At 37.4% G+C, this 18199-nt stretch overlaps 1 protein-coding gene across 1 annotated transcript in view; it reads right to left on the bottom strand.

Annotated features, from left to right (window-relative positions):
* Positions 1 to 1944: 1944 nt before the first annotated feature.
* The window catches only part of RAD23B (RAD23 homolog B, nucleotide excision repair protein), a 35697-nt gene continuing 19442 nt past the window's right edge, over positions 1945 to 18199 (bottom strand). Inside the window, exons 5-10 of the mRNA XM_083883348.1 lie at positions 16761 to 16816; positions 12854 to 12981; positions 8423 to 8546; positions 7372 to 7499; positions 6808 to 6984; positions 1945 to 4923 (exon numbers count right to left, since the gene is read on the bottom strand). Coding sequence (XP_083739474.1) covers positions 4810 to 4923; positions 6808 to 6984; positions 7372 to 7499; positions 8423 to 8546; positions 12854 to 12981; positions 16761 to 16816 — 727 coding nt within the window. The 3' untranslated portion in view covers positions 1945 to 4809. The remainder of the gene's footprint in view (positions 4924 to 6807; positions 6985 to 7371; positions 7500 to 8422; positions 8547 to 12853; positions 12982 to 16760; positions 16817 to 18199) is intronic.

Here is an 18199-nt window from a genome sequence, read left to right as displayed (position 1 = left end):
TCTGACTTCCCATTTGGCCCTGTCACACCTCTCCATTCCTTCATCACACTTGTAACTCTCCCAGGCATTTTCTTCCACAAACACTGCCAATTCCAGGTCCAGACTCCTCACCTCAACCTCCCTACAGAGATCTCTATCGCAGGTGTTCATCACTTTTATTGTCCTGTTTCATATCCCTGAAGACTATTTCCTGCCCCTTTTTCTATTCTAAAATCCTGCTCTTCCATCCTCAAACAGAAGCTAGTAGTGCTCCCTTTGCAGCTGGCACGCTTTCTTCAATAACAAAAAGAGGAGAGAGGGAAAAAAGAGGAGATTTAGAGTAAAGACAAAGGAGTGGGAGTGGAAAGAAGCAATCTTAATTCAAAGATATAATTAAAAATACGTGTTTGACTTTGACAAGACTTTGAACAATTCTAGATACAGCCACTAGACATGTGGGAGACACTGCCTTATTTTTTCATCTTTGGCTGCTGCGCATTTAAAGTCAAATGCTTCACGTTACAAGGACAGCAAACAACCCTTCCCCTGGGATGGCAAACAGCTGCCTACTGGTGTATCTGGTTACTCCTCATCTATCACATCTAAAATCTCTTCTCTCAGGCAACAAGAATTTCAAGGATGTTGCTCCTTGCCTTCAGCACCACAGAGTATCCACATTTATGTGTGGAGCCATATAAAAATAGAGATACCTATTTTGAAAGACACTTTGCACTCCAGGTCTCTGAGGCATAACAGCATGAGGCAGACACAACATAAAACCTTAAGGACCATTTTTTGTACCAGACTTTCAGCAAATGGAAGCAGATAAAGCTTTGTAACAGCTCATGGATGAAAATGCCAAAGGAAAAGGATGAACCAGAGGGAAGATATCCAGACTCTATCACTATCAGTTATTCCAGACTACTACTATTATTGAAGAGCACATATTTGTCTTTATTAGTTTTACTGCAGTTTGGACAGGAAATGCCAGAGATGGTGGTGTCGTCATGAAAATGTGCTTTGATTAGAACTGGAGTAAATTGTGTGTGTTTTAACATTTATTTCTCTTGCACAGGAGGAAAGAAGTTGAGTCCTGTCAGAAACCACGAAGTTTCATGACCTTTTTTTACCCCCCTCACAGCTCCTATATTCTATAAAGAAATAGATCAATACAGAACTGACACTTCACAATTTGAAGTCAGCAACATCAGCCACAGTCTGCAGATACAGGCATCAGCAGCACTGATCAGTCACGTATTTTGTGGTGAATGAATACTTTAATTTTTCCCATACATCATTTAACCACAGGTGGAATAAGCCTGCTTTTCTGGATGGTTTAGTGAAGACACAAAATTTTGTAAATTGTGGCTTCATACCACCTAGTTGTGGTTATAGCTGTGTCAAAATGTTTTGAAAGCATAGGGTGTTGAACACTGTTGGCATCCCAAACCAGGCAGAGAAGAACTAAAAAAGTTACTGACAAATAAGTTCTACCCACTCCCACTTTATTGTTTCCATTGAACTAGAGGATATTTTCAACTGCAGAAATTCTAGGTTTGTTTTGTGCACAGAGCTAGCTTTAAGAGAAATCAGGAAAAAAAGAAAGATGCGGCTGCCTCCAAAACTCTATAAAACCAAATGAAATATCCAATGAAACCACAGGTGACAGATCTGCATACATGATTTGAGGACTTGGCTTTGTGTCTCTGTTTGATTCATTCATGCATGTTCTTGAAGTGAAGTTCAACTCAACACTCCAAAATTGGAGTCACAATCCGACTTCAGGAATGATTATCTCACATTCCTAAAAAGTTCTGTTAGTGTGGGGTAAGAACAGGGCATTTAATTGGTCAAATTGCTTGGGTTTTAGCTGGATTCATCAGGCAGCTCTGGATGAGGTAAATGAACCACAGCATTAAAATGCAGCTGTAGAGAGGACTTAAGAACAGACAACTACAGAATTAATATGACTTCAGAGTAACTTTTTAATCCCAATTAAAAGTGCATCATAAATAGCTTTTGTCTAATCAGATATTCAGAAGTTTTACAACAAAGGTAAGGACTACAGTACCAAAACTTAGGAAGAAATACTTTATTTTCTTAGCTACTGTTCAGAAAGCCCTGAGGAAACTGATCCCCAAATCCCTAAGAGATCTGCAGCAGAGAGGCTGAGAAGCACTCTGTGCAGACAACTCCCGGTAGTACTTGGTAGAAAACGAGGCACAACACACCTAGGCAGCTTGCTCAGGTCACACCTCCTCAACACCACATGAATTCCATGTATTCTTCCCTTTTGGCAGCTACTACAAAGAGAGACACAATTCTCCCTGGCAAGTATCCCGCTATTGGACAGGTAACAGTTTTTGCTAGCGTGTAAGGTCAGACACCTGTTGTTCATCAGAAGTCACAAAAACACTGTTTCACTGCTGGAAAAAACGGGAACAGCATGACTAGTAAGGCTTCAAACACAGCAGCCATAAATCCCTCAGTCACTCAGCATACAAAGTTACAAATGAACAAAGCTACTAGCTTTTTTTTTTTTTTTTTTTTTTTTTTTACAAAGAACAAGCTCAACAGACTTTAATTCAAATACATTTATAATAAGTAAACATTTCAAAATCAAAATTGGAGGGAGTGGACTGAAACACCCAGACATTCTTGCTCTACTCTCCACCCTCCTAGAGAAGGAATGGTTATTTTTCATAGCAGTTTGATCAGCACAGAAGACTCCCACAAACTAAAAGCTTTTGTCTTAGTTAGGTATTAGCTATGTAGTAAAATTACATTCAAGAAGTCCTTGTATCAATTTGGTGTTTTTCAAGTACCTGACAGCTGGTCCTTTTACAGATAACAAACAGCCCCTTTTGGCATGCAGTGTTAAATCAAAATCCATCTCTCCCAGTTCACAGATAAACTGAGAATCCTATTTAGATGAAGTCTGCTAGCTGACTCAGGTATTAATGTTAACTTCTCTAAAATGAAAATATTATGAGAGACTTATTTCCTATTTAGCAGTATCACATCTCCTACTGATAGATTTGGGTTGTGCTACTGGTCACTTAGACAACATACACCTAAGAAATTTTAAAAGAATAAAATCTGAATAATTAAAATACACACTATCTGGAAAAATATCACAGATGTATAAGAATAGAAAAAAAAGTAAAAGGCTTTAATACATCTCACTATTTTGTGCAGATAATATTTTTACAGACTATGGCCAATTAATGAAGAAATGAAAAACAAATGTTTCAGTCTTTTTAGGTCTTTTTTTCAAGACACTTGTACTTTGAGCTTACATATAGTTAAGTAGTTAATCCACTGATAAACTCAGCAGAAAATAATTTTTTAGTTGTACCACTAAATCATTAAAATCATTAATATCATTAGTTGTACAGGAGTTCAGTGCTGTACCACTAATAATATTTTTTTCCTGGTTACTGTAGAGGTAAATTTGTAATCCAGGTAACTGGACTACAACAGTAGAAAAATCAATTATCCCCATGTTGTGTTCAGGTAACAATGCAGAGAACAGCTTTAGATTAAATTTACATTTGTTTTTATTCCTAGTATTGCAATGATGGGCAAAATTACCTCTAAAAGTAAACATGTATTTAAAAAAAAAAAGATTAACATTTTATGATGACTAAACAAAATAAATCATAAGAAGTAAGATTCAAAACTCTCTAACCAGAGTTTATTTTCAATAGTTATGAATGTCAATTTTTTTTTACATTGGAATAAATTCATAGTTTGCTTGATATCTCAAGTTTTGAACTTCTCTTCCTTATAAAGTGAATAAATCCCCAAAAGTCCTTACTTAACAGAAATAGCTTGAACACTACAATCTACTCAAGAGCAACAGAACACTTATAGCTGTACTACAAAAGCTGGTTCAACAAAGTTGGAAAGGTGAAATTTGATTTGATAAAGTTTCATTGCAGCAGACAAAAATGAAGCTTGCATTTTGTTTGCTGGCAGAAAAAGAATATTCAATTCACTAGAGTGCATATAACAAAACCAAACATGCAATCTATTGCTTTTAGAACTTTTACCGCAAGATAACATTAAGAGAACAGTAATTAGATATCTATATTTTTTTTTCCCCAAAAAGAAAATATGTAAACAGGATAATAATTTTTTTCTGTATGTATATAATTTTTCAGATCATTTCAGGGGGACAAAGGAGGGGGTGGTGTTTCTCATTAATCAGGACACTTTTAACTGCATTGGGTTTTCATTGGAAAAAAAAAAGCCAACACTGTTCTAATTCAGCATTAGACAAAAATACTGTGTTTCTTGCACTACTTTAACACAGCTGAAGAAAAAAATCTGAATACCCCTATTTTGGCATCCAGGGTTACATTTGCTCAGATCTTTTAGATTTCACAAAGCTGCTATCCAGTGTTGCCATGAAATACAGACTGTAAAATCTACGTAGCACAGGCTACTTCCAATGCCAATACTAAGTGGAAAGGAACATGAAGCAGTGCATTACACTACATTTCTGGAACTAGTATAGTAAGAGTGAAAACCTAGAAAAAGTTAACCTACAGTTTATAGAAGGAACTAATTATCTGCAGAAGCCGATTTTTTGGTTGTATATATATATTTTTTTACACTGTGCGATTTTATGCATCCGCTAATTTTAAACAGACATTTAGAACTTGTTGCTTTCTTTGCTTTGTCTCCTGTGTTCTCCCTTCCACCCACCCCCTATATGCCATACACCAAGCATTATGAATATAAGCCCAAATATCCTAGACAATCCAGTGAACAGAGTTAGTGTAATGCACTGGTGTGAGGTGTGAAATAGAAAAAAAAATTCTCTCAGTCTTCATCGAAGTTCTGCTGTAGAAGAAAGTTGGCAGCCAGGTTTTCATTCTTCTCACAAGCAAAATATGCCTGTATCACAAGTCCTTCAGGAAATCCTAATGCCTTTAACTGAAGAAAAGAAACATATTTAGGAAGTACACTTTGCATGTTAGGCTTCATTGTATGTCTAGCGTCTTGAGATGTCACTTAAATAATTACTGCCCTCTTGAAAATAACATTACTGTCTAGCTCAATGCAGATTTAGTGAGTAAAAAATAAGGTGCTGCCTCTGCCTTTAGTAAAGAGGATCCTCATTTGAAAGAGTGATTGGATTAAGTCTAATGTAGCACTATAAAAACTTGTCACTTCTTGTGACAAGTGACACAGTAAATCTAAAACAGAGCTGGGTCACCTTAACGTCAAGAAGTAAGGGTACATTGCATTGCTGCCCAAAAACCCCTCAAATTTAAACAATGCTCATTTTAAACAATTATACAAAGCTCCAAAGCACTTTTAATAAAAAAAAATTGCCTGGAACAAATGCTCCCAGCCTGTGATTTTTGGTAGGTTGTCCAGCACATCACAGTAAGCCATATTTTCAATTATTTATCTTAAATAAAATTAGCTACACACTGCAGCCAAGACAAGTAAGCTGAGAGCAATCTGGTTTTCAGAAGTCAAGGAATTAATTAATTTCTGGAACACAGTGACAACAGGGCATTAGAAGACCAGAGAGCTATTACTGTGCCAAGGGTTTATTTAGCCAGCACTTAGGGGCACTCAGCAAATGAATTCTTGTTTTAGCCAAAGGCAAGTACACTCCACTATTTGGAGATTTTCTTAAAATCCTCACAGCACCTGCAAGGCATTTCATGTATGGGGCAGATTAAATAACTGTGACAAAAACTGTGTCCTCTTATCCCTCACCAGCCATTCTTAGATTTTATTTCACATTCACAAACAGCATGAAGGCATCAGCTGCAATACTAAGACGCTTAAATTCTGAGGTTTGCCTTTCATGGAAAGAAAGAAGTGTAGGGATCTCTGCTGGGTTTTAGAACAGGTTGCAGAGGTAATAAATTCTACTGCATAAAATGGCTTTAAAAGGAAATGCAACCGACTAGAGAAGATGACCTGTGAAGCAGTACATGGACAAATAATTTTATTAGACTAATTTATTAACTGACAATTTCCTCAAGATCTAGAGAACTGACACCTATATTCAAATAGGTATCTTCTAATGAGTCTTACATAAATTTTTGTTTTGCCAAATGAAAAAACATTGTCTCTGGGCTACCAAACTGCTATAGTATGAAAAAAGTCTTGCAATTTGTCCTGAGAAAAATCTCAGAGGCATTGCCATCTATGCAAAGCCACATTTAGTCAGCTACACTGTATTTATGAATGCAATATATGCAGAGTGTATTTTCATGCTTACCAGTAGTTTTAGAAAACTGTAATTAACTAATTGTCATGGACAGGCAACTGGGTAAAATTTTGACTTCAACTAATCTACTTAACTATGAGCATTCCTACTTTCCTAGCAGTTTGCAAACAGTGCTCAAGCAGCCAGATCTTTGTACCTGGAAACCTGTCATGGCATGAGCTAGAACAGTACTGACTGAGGCTTCTGCAAGAGGAATTACTTCCGTAATAATTCCTGAGGGAAACCCAACATCAATTATCACAGGATGGTCTCTGATTACTTAAAATGCCCTCCCTCTGAAAAGCGCCAGAGTATTTTAAGTGATCAGAGACCATCCTGTCTCTGACACAAGATTTCCTTCTTAAGACAGATTTAAGATATTTAGACTCAACTGCTACAAAACAAGAGATGATTTGAAACAAGGCCAAAACAGCTATGAAATGCCAAGTACGAGAATACCAAATATGATACAGAACTACTGAGCTAAGCAAAGTGTAAGTTTGGTATGTCTTAAGCATGCATTGGAGTCAATACCCTACAGCAACAAGAATTTCTAAGAAGAAAGACAATTTCAAAGAAAGGCTCACCCTTTCTATAGCTTCTTTTTCCTGAGGTGTTACTTGAATGTAGTTCATATGAGCATTCCCAACATCTCCTATTCCTCCAGTGCTGGCACCATCATCACTGCCACTTAAACCTTGGCGAGACTCTAGAACTGGCTCATTCAACATGTGAATAAAATGTTCCTGGTGCTGGCTTATTTGCTGTGGTGCACAAAACAGTAAAAGAAACATGTATATTTAAATAACTGATGTTTAAGCATGCCAAAAGACAAGTAAAATATTATTTTCAGAGAATTAAGAAAGCAAAGGGATGAGTAAGAAGTGCATGGTAACAAATGCAATTATTATGTTTCAATTCAATTGCAGTGATTCTTCCCTTTTCCTCACCCCTTCTGCACCTCTTATGAAGTCTCAAATTTGTATCCAATGTCATAGAAAATATATTCTGTACTGCAACCACTGCTGAAAAGCCAACAATAAAACGTTGTAACTGCTAGTAACATATTATCCCAGACAACATCAACATATGACTTTCTTCTAAAGCTAAATCAGAATTAGTAAGCATTATTTTCTTGTTTTAAGATCTACCTGCAGTAGTTGGGGGTTTTCCCGTCCAATCTGCTGTAGCAATGCTGGCAGCAGAGAAGGATTTTGCTGGATAATCTGTCTCATCTGCTGGAACTGAGGCTGATTTCGTAAAAACTCAAGTGGATGTCCTGAAAAAAAGATCAGCAAAATAATGTGTTTTTTAAAGAGTTACTGAGAATCTTAATAAAATACATACCTACACTGTAATTGTAGATAGAAATAAGACATGAAAGTGGATAATACACCACTCACTGAAGAACATAAGAATTTGCTTCCTCGCCCTAGCTTTAGCAAAACTTCTGTATTCTAAGGTTAAACATTGCATTTCCTTTTCACCCAGTCTTCTTTTAAGATCCAACAGCCCTGTCCTTGCATCCAACACTTCACTTTCCTCTGGATGTCTCATGTCTGGTTAATCTCTACCAGACACATCTACCCAATCCACTGTCTTGTCTCTTGTATCTTGAGCATCCTTTCTACCACAGCCTAAGACAGACCTTTCCTACCCCTTCATTAGGCTCCTTTCATATATTTATCTATCTCCCTTTAAGAGGGAGCTAATACATGATAAATACCCTTATCTTCAGCAGGCACCAACCACTGTCAAAGTGCTACACTGCTGAGTGAGTAGTCCTAGGTCATTTATAGGTCTCTCCAATGCTCCGCTTCATGCCTAATTTCAGGTTTCTCACTTGATATCCTAGCTTCTGCGTGGTAAATACATTAATAGTCATAGTATACAGACACGGAGTAGACAACCAGAGTTTAAGTGAGAGAAAACGCAACTCCCCTCATCTGTGGTCTTGCACTTAAGAATCCAGAATACTGAACTAAAGAAATTGTGCAAGTTCACTGTATTTTTTGAAAACTTTGCACATGGGATACAACAAGACTCTTGTCCCAAGAAAATACCACACCTGGAATTTCAATGTTAACAACTCTTATCCAATTCCCTCTGAACAGTTCACAAACACCTGGAACTTAAAACTGACTGAAAAAGAGATTAAGTGCACATTGTTTATCACATCTTCTCAAACACAGCCTTTCTTACCTCCTAGTGAACTAGTAGTAGTGGGTATAGTTGCTACTGCTGCTGCCACTGCTGAAGACTGAGATGCACCAGTGCTTGGTGGTTGAGGGGGGTCAGCCGCAGCCTGATTATCTCCTGGAATACCCTAAAGCACAGATCACATCATTACCCACAGAATGCCAACAGGTATGTTTTCAATGGCATGCGGTATTTGGGTTTCAGAATGAAAGGAAAATAAAAAACCAAACCTTAATGCTTTCACTGTAAATACAAGGCAAGATCCTGTCAAATATGGATTTATAACTGAGAACACCGTGAAAAGATTAATTTTCTTTTTTGGCAGGAAAAATGTGTGGTTTGTATAAAAAGGCAGTAAAGCATGTCCTGCATCACTTTAAAACACACTTTGCCGGATAAAAAATACTTCCCTTGAATCCTGTTTAAAAATATTTGATATGAATGAAAAAGTTATATACTTTTTTTATATATCTTATAGACTATAAAGTATATATAAATATACTATTACACTATATTATACTGTTGTCCAAAATTGTCATTACAGCAACAAACTGCAGTACAAAATGCTAACTAAGATTAACAATTCCATACAACTGGCAAGGAACTGAGAAGAGATAAGGAACATAGCTCTTAGGACCTACTTTCCTCAATGAAAAGCTGTCATTTACTGTATCTTAAAGGTGAAAAGGTTTGTTTGTCACCCAGCTTTAGCAGTAAAAAAAAAAAAAAAAAAAAAGTTAACTTGCCTTTTGTTTATTTTCTATGTGCAAGCAACTTTATATAGGAACTGACTGCTCAGAGGGCTGAAATGGACAAAGCTAAAACATGATATTATAAAAAACGAGAATGTAGCTTATACAACCCCACCACTCTACTACTTTTCTCCTGCATGGAAATCCTTCAAGCTTCCTACCCTAACCCTGCCTTCCTCGTTGTCACTGAACCCTTGCACCAAGTCTGTGCTTTCAATCTACCTTTCTGAAGCCTGGAATCTTACTCATGGGAGAGACACAAAGAATATTACAACAAACTGTTGGAACAGCCCAGAGAAGTTACCCAAATGAGGGTTACCCTTGTGTTGGGGAATCACAAAATGTAAGGAACTGGGTGGGTGGAAATATTACAGAACTACAGGGTAACCAGACAATGAAGAGGTTTGGCAAGCCTACCATAAAAATCACTGGTAGGTAATGTAGATTAAAAGTCCTGCTGTAACATGATCTTCACACGGTATGTTCATCATTACACCTGAACAAAAAGGACAAATATACAGCTAATATAGAGTGCACATCTAGAAAGGGAGAACTGGACAGTGCTCCAAGCAAAGCCTTACCTGTTTATTATGAAGCACATCAAGGTATAAATCACCTGATCATCAAGTGCACATTTAAGCCACTCAGGGGAATAAATGCAATATTTCCCTGTCACACACTTCATTACTTTCACATGGCTCAGTAAGCTTGCTACACATCCCTCCCTCCACTGAGTGGGAGGAGGATTCCATTCATGGTATAATCCTGAGGTAACTCTCCCTTATCAGTGGCTTGCAGAGCACTGATTAAATACCTTTTCCATCAAATCAGTAATTTCAGACAAAGTATAATGTAACAACTTGGGTTATTCTCATGAAATTACTAGTTGATTTCACCTATTCACAGGCATATGTCATCACTGTAATCTGTGTCCAGATCAAAGAACATGTGCTTGTTTAAACTTTTAAGTTTGCTCTTGAATGGAAGGACTGTGTAAAATAGTTCAAACAAATTTACTTAGAAATTATTTGTCATCTTGAACATCATCTTAACTCTTGAACACCAGCTTGAAGTATCTCCAAATAACAGAGATTGTATACAGTTTTAGTCAGACAATGCCAGTGAGACATATGGACCTTGTTCACAAAGCTACACAACAGAATAAAGCCTGGTATTAAACCACACACAAGCCACTCTGAATGCAAACACTGCTTGGACAGCAAAAAAGGCCACTGTTGGCTTATGGTGGATGAAACAATTGTTTACTGTTTAACTGAGCAGTACAGGGGTTTTTAGCTGACAGTGCTCTCTGCAGGGCAATAAACACATCAGGTCCAGCTTCTGCACAGAATAGAGAACAAAATAGTTTCAGTTGGGAGGTACTTACAATGATTATCTAGTCCCACAGACTGACCAATTCATGGCTGACCAAAAGTTAAAGCCTGTAAAGGGCGTTGTCCAAATGCCTCTGAAACACTGACAGGCACAGGACATTGACCACCTCTCTAGGAATTATATTCAGTATTTGACTGTATTCACACTAAAGAAATGTTCCCTAAAAAATATCCAAACTGAGAAGCTGGTTACTGAAGAGATGACAAACTCCTTCTTAACTAGAGGTTAGGAAATCTTTGGCTGAAAGAGAGATCTGAATGTAAATACCTCCAAAGATGAGTCTGGGGCACAGAAAAATAACGAACATTGCAACTCCTTCTACAAGCACAGATCACAATCACAGGATTACATTTATAATCCCCAATCATCAAGCCACGAAAACTGAAGAACTTGCCATCTGAACCATGGACAAAAAGTAGAATTTTCAGGGCTCATTTCAGAGCAATTTAAGTCCTTTCCAACATCTTGCCCTTGCTGTACCCAGGTTCTTTAAACCTGGACAGTGTTGTTACACTTACAGATCTCAAAGTCTTAATCCTAATCTGCAGACTATATAAAAGGTAGTGCTGATGACAGTTTAGAAGCAAGTAACGTAGAGAGAGGGTCAAAGAACAGTGTCATCAACAGATCAGATCAAGAGTAACTAAAAAGAACTTTGTTTTGATGCAGCAGGAGAGTAAGGAAGATCTTCAGACCCCAGCAGATCCAGAACAGTTATAAAGACAATGGTCTACAGCAAAAGGATTCTTCTAGAAGGACACCAAAAATTCTGCCATCTAATACGGTCTCCAAGAGCAAGACCGCTCCTCCCTACTCCCTTTTCCAGCAGGAAAAAGAGGAGGAAGAAAGAAAGGTATTTCCAGTGAAGGATGAAATGAAACATAAAGGGACATTTTATATAACAGAAGAACCCATTTTATATACAGGACGCACTGAAGGACTAGAAATGAACTGCTCACAGCAGTCAACGCATTTGGCAGATGTAACATGTAGCTCCATCACAGGGATATTCTATCTCTATTCTGGAGCTTCTGCACAGAAATAACCTAGAGGAGGGAAATGCCAGAAACTGAATGCATAAGAATTGCACACTATATGGGACTGCCCCACAAACAGCAGGCCCAACACATACGGGAGACACTGAATTCATGGTGTATTTACAAACTAGATGAACAGTAAACCAAACATTTTTACAACATGACAAACAAATATTTGAACTTGCAGACTTATGACAGAGAATTGGGAGCTACTGCATTCACCCTTGCTTGGCCTAATGCTGGTTGGGAATCGAACTTTTCACATTCTGGTACTAAAAACATTTACTGTCAGTTTAAAATCTGAAGATTACAAAGTCTTGGGAACATTAATGTAAGTAGGAAGCATGCTAGGGACTTGCAGTTGAAACAACTGAAGAAAAACTTCATTAACAAAATTAAAGTTTTATAACAGGAGGGAAAAGAAGCCAGATTTCTTATCAATCAATCAGAAATTCAATCCACATCTATTTTGCAAGGATTAGGTCAAGATATCTGGTTGCCAGATTTTAATAAAGATCAGATCTGCTAAAAGGAAAAACCTCATCAGGGGAAAAATGCTATGCCAGAATGAAAATTAAATGTACTGAAAATACTGATTAAGCAACAAAATCACATAGATTCTATGGTGGTTACAATTCACCTGTCAGATTAAGGTATACAACAAGAAATAATCCAAAAAACCCCTAAAACAACTCACAGGGTTTTCATTAAAATGAAATCACTCTTCTATTTCCTCTCATGCCAGTGAAGTTCATTTAACTCTTAAAGCTTTATTTATCAAATGAAAATTGTTTCTTCTCTAAAACACTACTGAAATAAAAACATCAGTTAAACTAAGTACAATTAAAAAAAAAAAACAAACCAAAAACAAAACCAAAAAAAACCTCTCTCAAACCTTTCTGTTTGGAAAGTATATAAAGAACACTGCATTATTAGCAACAACTAATGCTGTCATTAAGAGGTGACAAGAAATCACTGAGCCAAAGCTATCACTGTAACTGGACATACTTTACAGACATATCCATATCCATCAACAAAAATGAAAGCAAAGAAGTATAGGTGTTTAGGGATTACTTCAGTGTTTTCTAGAACACACCATGTCTGTCAAAATTTTGATCTCATCTTTCCAGATGATAAATGTCACTCTCAGTGACTGAGTGACATTCGAAATAACACCAAAATCAAACTGAAAGGTATTACGTGGAAAACAAAAACACAAAAAACAATGTGCAGGAAAGGTAAGTGCTCACCATCAGAAGGTACTCCACGGCTCTGTCAGGATTGTTGAAGCTGGCCCTCAGTGCTGCAATCACTTGCTCCCGCTCGTAGCCCATGGACATGATCTCAGTCACCATGTTCTCATAGGACTGACCGGTCACTACAAGTGACAGGATCAACATTTTATAAGGGAATGAAATGAAAATCACACACACACACACACACAAAGTATAATTTCTACCTGAATTTCAGTTGTTCATTGAAAAGAGTACTTCATATTAAACATGACGTGGTTCTGTGGCTCTAATTCCAAATATATTCAGTGGTTTCATTACGAATTTGATTGGAAATCGTGGAAGGTAATGAAGAAAATGTAAACTTTACTGACAAAAGCAGTACTTGTGATACTTCTGTACTTGTAATTGACATAATGTTCTCTCTTCAATGTTTTCATTTAAGGTCAAGGGCATCCTCACAGCTAATATTCAATTCCTGATGTAATCAAGAGAAGTCTCCTGCAGCTTACATTTGGAAATGCATTAATTTGAAATCTCCCTGTTAAATTATTAGCCACTGAGGATTTCCAAAAAAAGACTTTCTGCTGTTGTTAGATAGATGACAATTAGTGATGACCATTATATTGCTATATATTGCTATGTGCTGGTGATGATGGTCAAAGCAATTTAATCAACTAAACATGGACCAACTCAAATCACAGAGAAGACTTTAAAAGTTGTATCTAGGAAAGTCACTCAAGACTTCAGTGCAGGTTCAGAACACCAAGTTATCTCATTTAATTCTTATCTCACTCAACAATTTTCTAGACATCCAATCTCAACATCAAATCTCCCACCTCTTAAAGCAAAAACAGATAAAAACTGTCCCACTCCTGCAGCAATCAAGCCAAAAAGTACACACACTATTTATGGAGCAATTAAAGGGCAACTGTTCACTACACTTATGTCACTGCAAGGAAGATTAATACCTCTTCTCATAATTAATTTCATTCTCCTGCCTCAAAAACAGACAACAAGTATAACAATTAAAAAAAAAAAAGCTAACTATTCTATTATACAATTTAATTGGGCGAATCTTCAAGGTTATCTTCCTGGGGGGAAGAAAGTACAGACAAACACAGGCATTAAAATACCATCCCCTTTCATGAACAAAGGCATTCCTGATCTCAGTGAAATCCTACTACTGACTGACTCTACAACTAGCAAGCTAGTGACATAAAAGTTAATTATTTAACAGTCATCATAAAAAACAAGTGATTAATAATAATATTTTTTTAAAAAAAGAAGAAACAAATACAAGAGCTACTCTGTTAAGGTAAGTAAATCAAAATTAAAAGAATCAAAGGAAACATGATGTTTTATTCCCTTAGGGAGAAGGTGTTTAACTCAAGCCCACTGCCTGTTTCTTAACATGTGCTTCTAAATAATCAGTGGGTGAATGACTTAGGGCAGTTTACTCAAGAACAAATAATGAAACAGCCAATAGTACTTGTGCATCATCCATAAATAAAGGAATTAAAACCCTTTACTAATTTGAGTTTTTATTATTTGGGCTTCAAAGTAATAGTGCCAACCTGAGTTTAAGGAATGGTTAAGTTCTTCATGTCTTCACACAGAACTACAAGATCATTTCACATCTACCTGCATTTTTTCCAGACATGAAATAAAAAAATCACCTAAACTTTGCTCTAAAGGTACATACTTCTATACATATTTTTAGAGAAGCAAAAAAGCCAAGCCAGTAATTGTCCCAACACAATGATTTTGCTATTTCTGCTCACATTCTTCTTTACACAGCACTAGTTTATCCTTACTACTCCTAAGAAACTAACTAAGCAGACAGAACACCCATTGATGTAATTAGTTACCACTTAAACACTTCTGTATTGCTTTTTCAATATAAGCAAGGTAGAGACTACAACAATATGAGAGATCTGATACAAGAAAATTATGTGAAAATGCTGGTTTGCTCCACACAGTCTGCTACCTAAGGCATAATTAAAAGCCAAAGGAGGAAAACAGAATTACTGCAAATGTAGGTGCATGCAGTCCATACAGCCTACTTCACAAGTTTACAAGAGTGAGATTAAGAGTAATAATTCAGAAGCAGCACATCAGCAATGTCATGATACAGAGTCGGGCCTATCTGTCCCTAGTGCTAGTGGCAATGTTTGAGGTCAATGCTGAATTGATTCTGCTCTTTGCTTTTGTCTTTCAAATAACATTTTAAAGCTCGATTAACTCTCAAATCCAGTTCATCACACTTCCCACCATAACTCTCGTCCTATGCCATAAGGAAATCTCAGGCTATTCCTGTGAAAGATGTGGCTGCACAAGGACTGCAAGACATGGAGATCTTCACACAGCACACAAAGCCACATCACTTTTCAGCATTTAACTGCAAACAACAGTTTTCAATTTCAATCATAGAAACCAATCCCTTTTGTAAAGCAAAGTCAATTAATTTCAGACAATGTAATTGAGAAGCCACAGTTAGAATACATGTAAGATCCAACTTAGGATATGAAAATATAATCCATCAATCTGTGCAAGCAAATTCCCCTCAGGACATTTTTCAAGAAGAAGAATCACAGAGTTCATGCCTACTGTCTTTGAAATTTTTTTTGCTGACAACACTTACAGTATGCTTACCCAGAAAATCACACTCAGAACCTCTTATTTTCTAACACATTATGGACACATGGGTTTACTCTATCAGAGATCAACCAAAGAATTTCCATATAAAATGGATCATGAGGTGATGGCCTTGAAATATTTTGCATTTTTTCCCCAATTTTGAAAACATTTGAGTCAAGACCACCAGCTTCATTAAACTTGCTGATCAACACTGTTAACATGACTGTTGGTGATGATTTCATCTTGGCCATGAAGATATTATGAATGCTTAAGAAAGCATCTTTGGTAGCAGCAATCACTTCAGCCAGTTTAGTTCTGCTACATTTTTGTCTCCTGCTATCAGTATCTACCAGCTATTTTGGATCATTCAATTTAAAACAGTATGTCACACCTAAGATCTTAAGTTGCAGCTGGACAGACTAAATCTAGTAGCTACTACTAATTCATGTAAAATGTTACTGCTGCTTCTAAATCACCCTGGGCTGCTTAATCACAGCACCTGCCTCCAATATATCCACACAAAAATGTAAGTGAAACTCTTTACTTGGTTCAACGCTTTGTACCAAATTGCAGCTTCATATTTAAAGACAAAAGACAGAATAAAAACCCCACCTCCTCCTCATTTCTGTGCCTGAATTTGTTAGACTCCAAAACAACCCAAAAATTTCAGCAGGAGTAAGAAGTTGTGGGTCGTGGGTTTTATCAGCATAAATGAGGGGCAGACTCTCCTGTTGTCTTTATTCTGCCTATACCACTGAGAAACAAAGATTATATAAACTGTCAAAATAAAAGTAAGTTGACTGTAAATACATGGAAGCATTCATTTCTCAGCCCAGATAGCAGCAGATCTGATGAATTTATCTAATCTCAATGTGTCAAAAAAGCAAAGTACTTTCAAAGCTGGAACAACTGAATAATAAATGCAGCCATTTTATCAGCCATGCACTCAGGGTGCAAAAGTGAAAAGCACACACATCTTTACATCTAGTCTCCTATTCAAGGTACTTCAAAGAGAAAAGCTAGAAGAGAAATTAAAGCAAATGGGGAAAAAAAGCAGGAGTGCAAGGATCTTCCTTTTACACAATAAAAATATATAAAGGGAAATACTCTTCAGTAAAGTAGTTCTTGAAAGTGGTTCCAAGATATCAAGTTCAGGTCTTAGAGAAGAGCACTTTGATTATAACTTTAACAATGACAGATACAGAGGAAAATGTCAACATCTGCTAATCCGTCATGTTTCTGCTGCACCAAAATAATGTCTACATTAAAAAAACTCACCACTTACCAAGTGCACTTATAGCATCCTCAAAAAGATTTGATCGAGATGTATCACCTGTTGTACTGTAAGATGAAGACAAGTGCAATGGTAATTACAAAACTTTGGAAAACTTCCTGTTTAAAAAAAAAAAAAAAAAGCAAAAAAAAAAAAAAAAAGCAGCAGCAGCTGTAACTCTAATAGCCCCTTTTGTTTCTAAAAAACCAACAAAGCTTTCCAAAGAACTCTCTTTTGGTCCTGTAGTGAGAATAGATTTTACAAACTTACAATGCTAGCATTTTTAACACAAGGCCAACTTTCCCCCGCTACCCCCCAGAAGTTTGGCTCTTGCCCATCTGCTCAGGGATTAGCCATCTGCTTGCTTGAATGCTTTAAAGGGTGGGAGAACAAGGTGGATTTTCAAAAGCACACAGCAGTCTCACTAACTGCTTCCCCAGTCACCAGTTTGACCTCAATGAGGACCCAAGGAGGTCGGTGGCAAGCATTTATTAAAATCTTAGTATACTACTTTCCCAGGAATATAAACTGCTAACAATTGCAATTACTCCATCTCAAGTTATCAAAGTTGTTAAATTACAGGATTAAAGGCTCACCTCCGTGAACAGAACAGCAAGGAACACAGAGGCACAACACTAGGCAGAGCAACACCAGTTTTAATCAGCCACAGACAGGGGTGCCCCGTTCCCAGGGCTGCAAAATTAAAGCATCAACCCCTTGGTCTCAGGGTGACACCCAGGGTGGGTCAACAGGACTCCTTCACAGGCATTACAGCCTACAGGGTGGTGCAACTCACTGTGGGGTGCCAGGAAAAAGTGTTGGGGGGAAATCTAGAGGAAGAACCAAAGGTTGGGAAAAGAAAGCTTAAGGCACCATGCAGAAGAAAAGCATGGGTCAAGAGAGTAAGAAGAGAGAAAGGGCCACTGATCTATAAGAAACACTTGCCTGCCCATGCTCTGCATCTCACCACCCATCCATCCTGCCTTTTTTTTTAATTCTACTTCTAAAAACTTTTCATAATGCAAGGTGTGTGCGTGTCTCTATTCTGCACACACATGTGTATGTGGAACTCCAAGTGTTCACAGGGATGGGGAATTGTGAGTTGGGGGGATCCGGACACCTCTGGAGCCAGCAACTGCTGAGACAAGACCCTGTGGAAGTCTGAAGGCCAAGGACTGCAGCCAGTTCCTGGGTGAGCCCTCTGCATGTGTGTGTGTATGTGTAGGCAATAGAAATCTGAGGACCAGGGCCTGGAACAGGGTTGCAGGGCTCAGGCAGTCCCCATGTCCTGGTTCCAAAAACTTGGCAAACTCTAAGGGACCAGCTTGTATCAAAACAGAAATTCATATTTTTCATTTGTAGTTTTGTACATAATCATTTTGCAGCAGTGGGCTTTGCCCTAAACAGACAGAGGAACTTGATGTGGCTGAAACATCTTGCAGGAGTGCTGG

Source organism: Zosterops lateralis (assembly GCF_965231275.1).
Source record: "Zosterops lateralis genome assembly, chromosome: Z".
NCBI classification, from domain to species: domain Eukaryota; kingdom Metazoa; phylum Chordata; class Aves; order Passeriformes; family Zosteropidae; genus Zosterops; species Zosterops lateralis.
The sequence above is the reverse complement of the archived record's forward strand: the minus strand, read 5'-3'. Positions and strand labels throughout refer to the sequence as shown.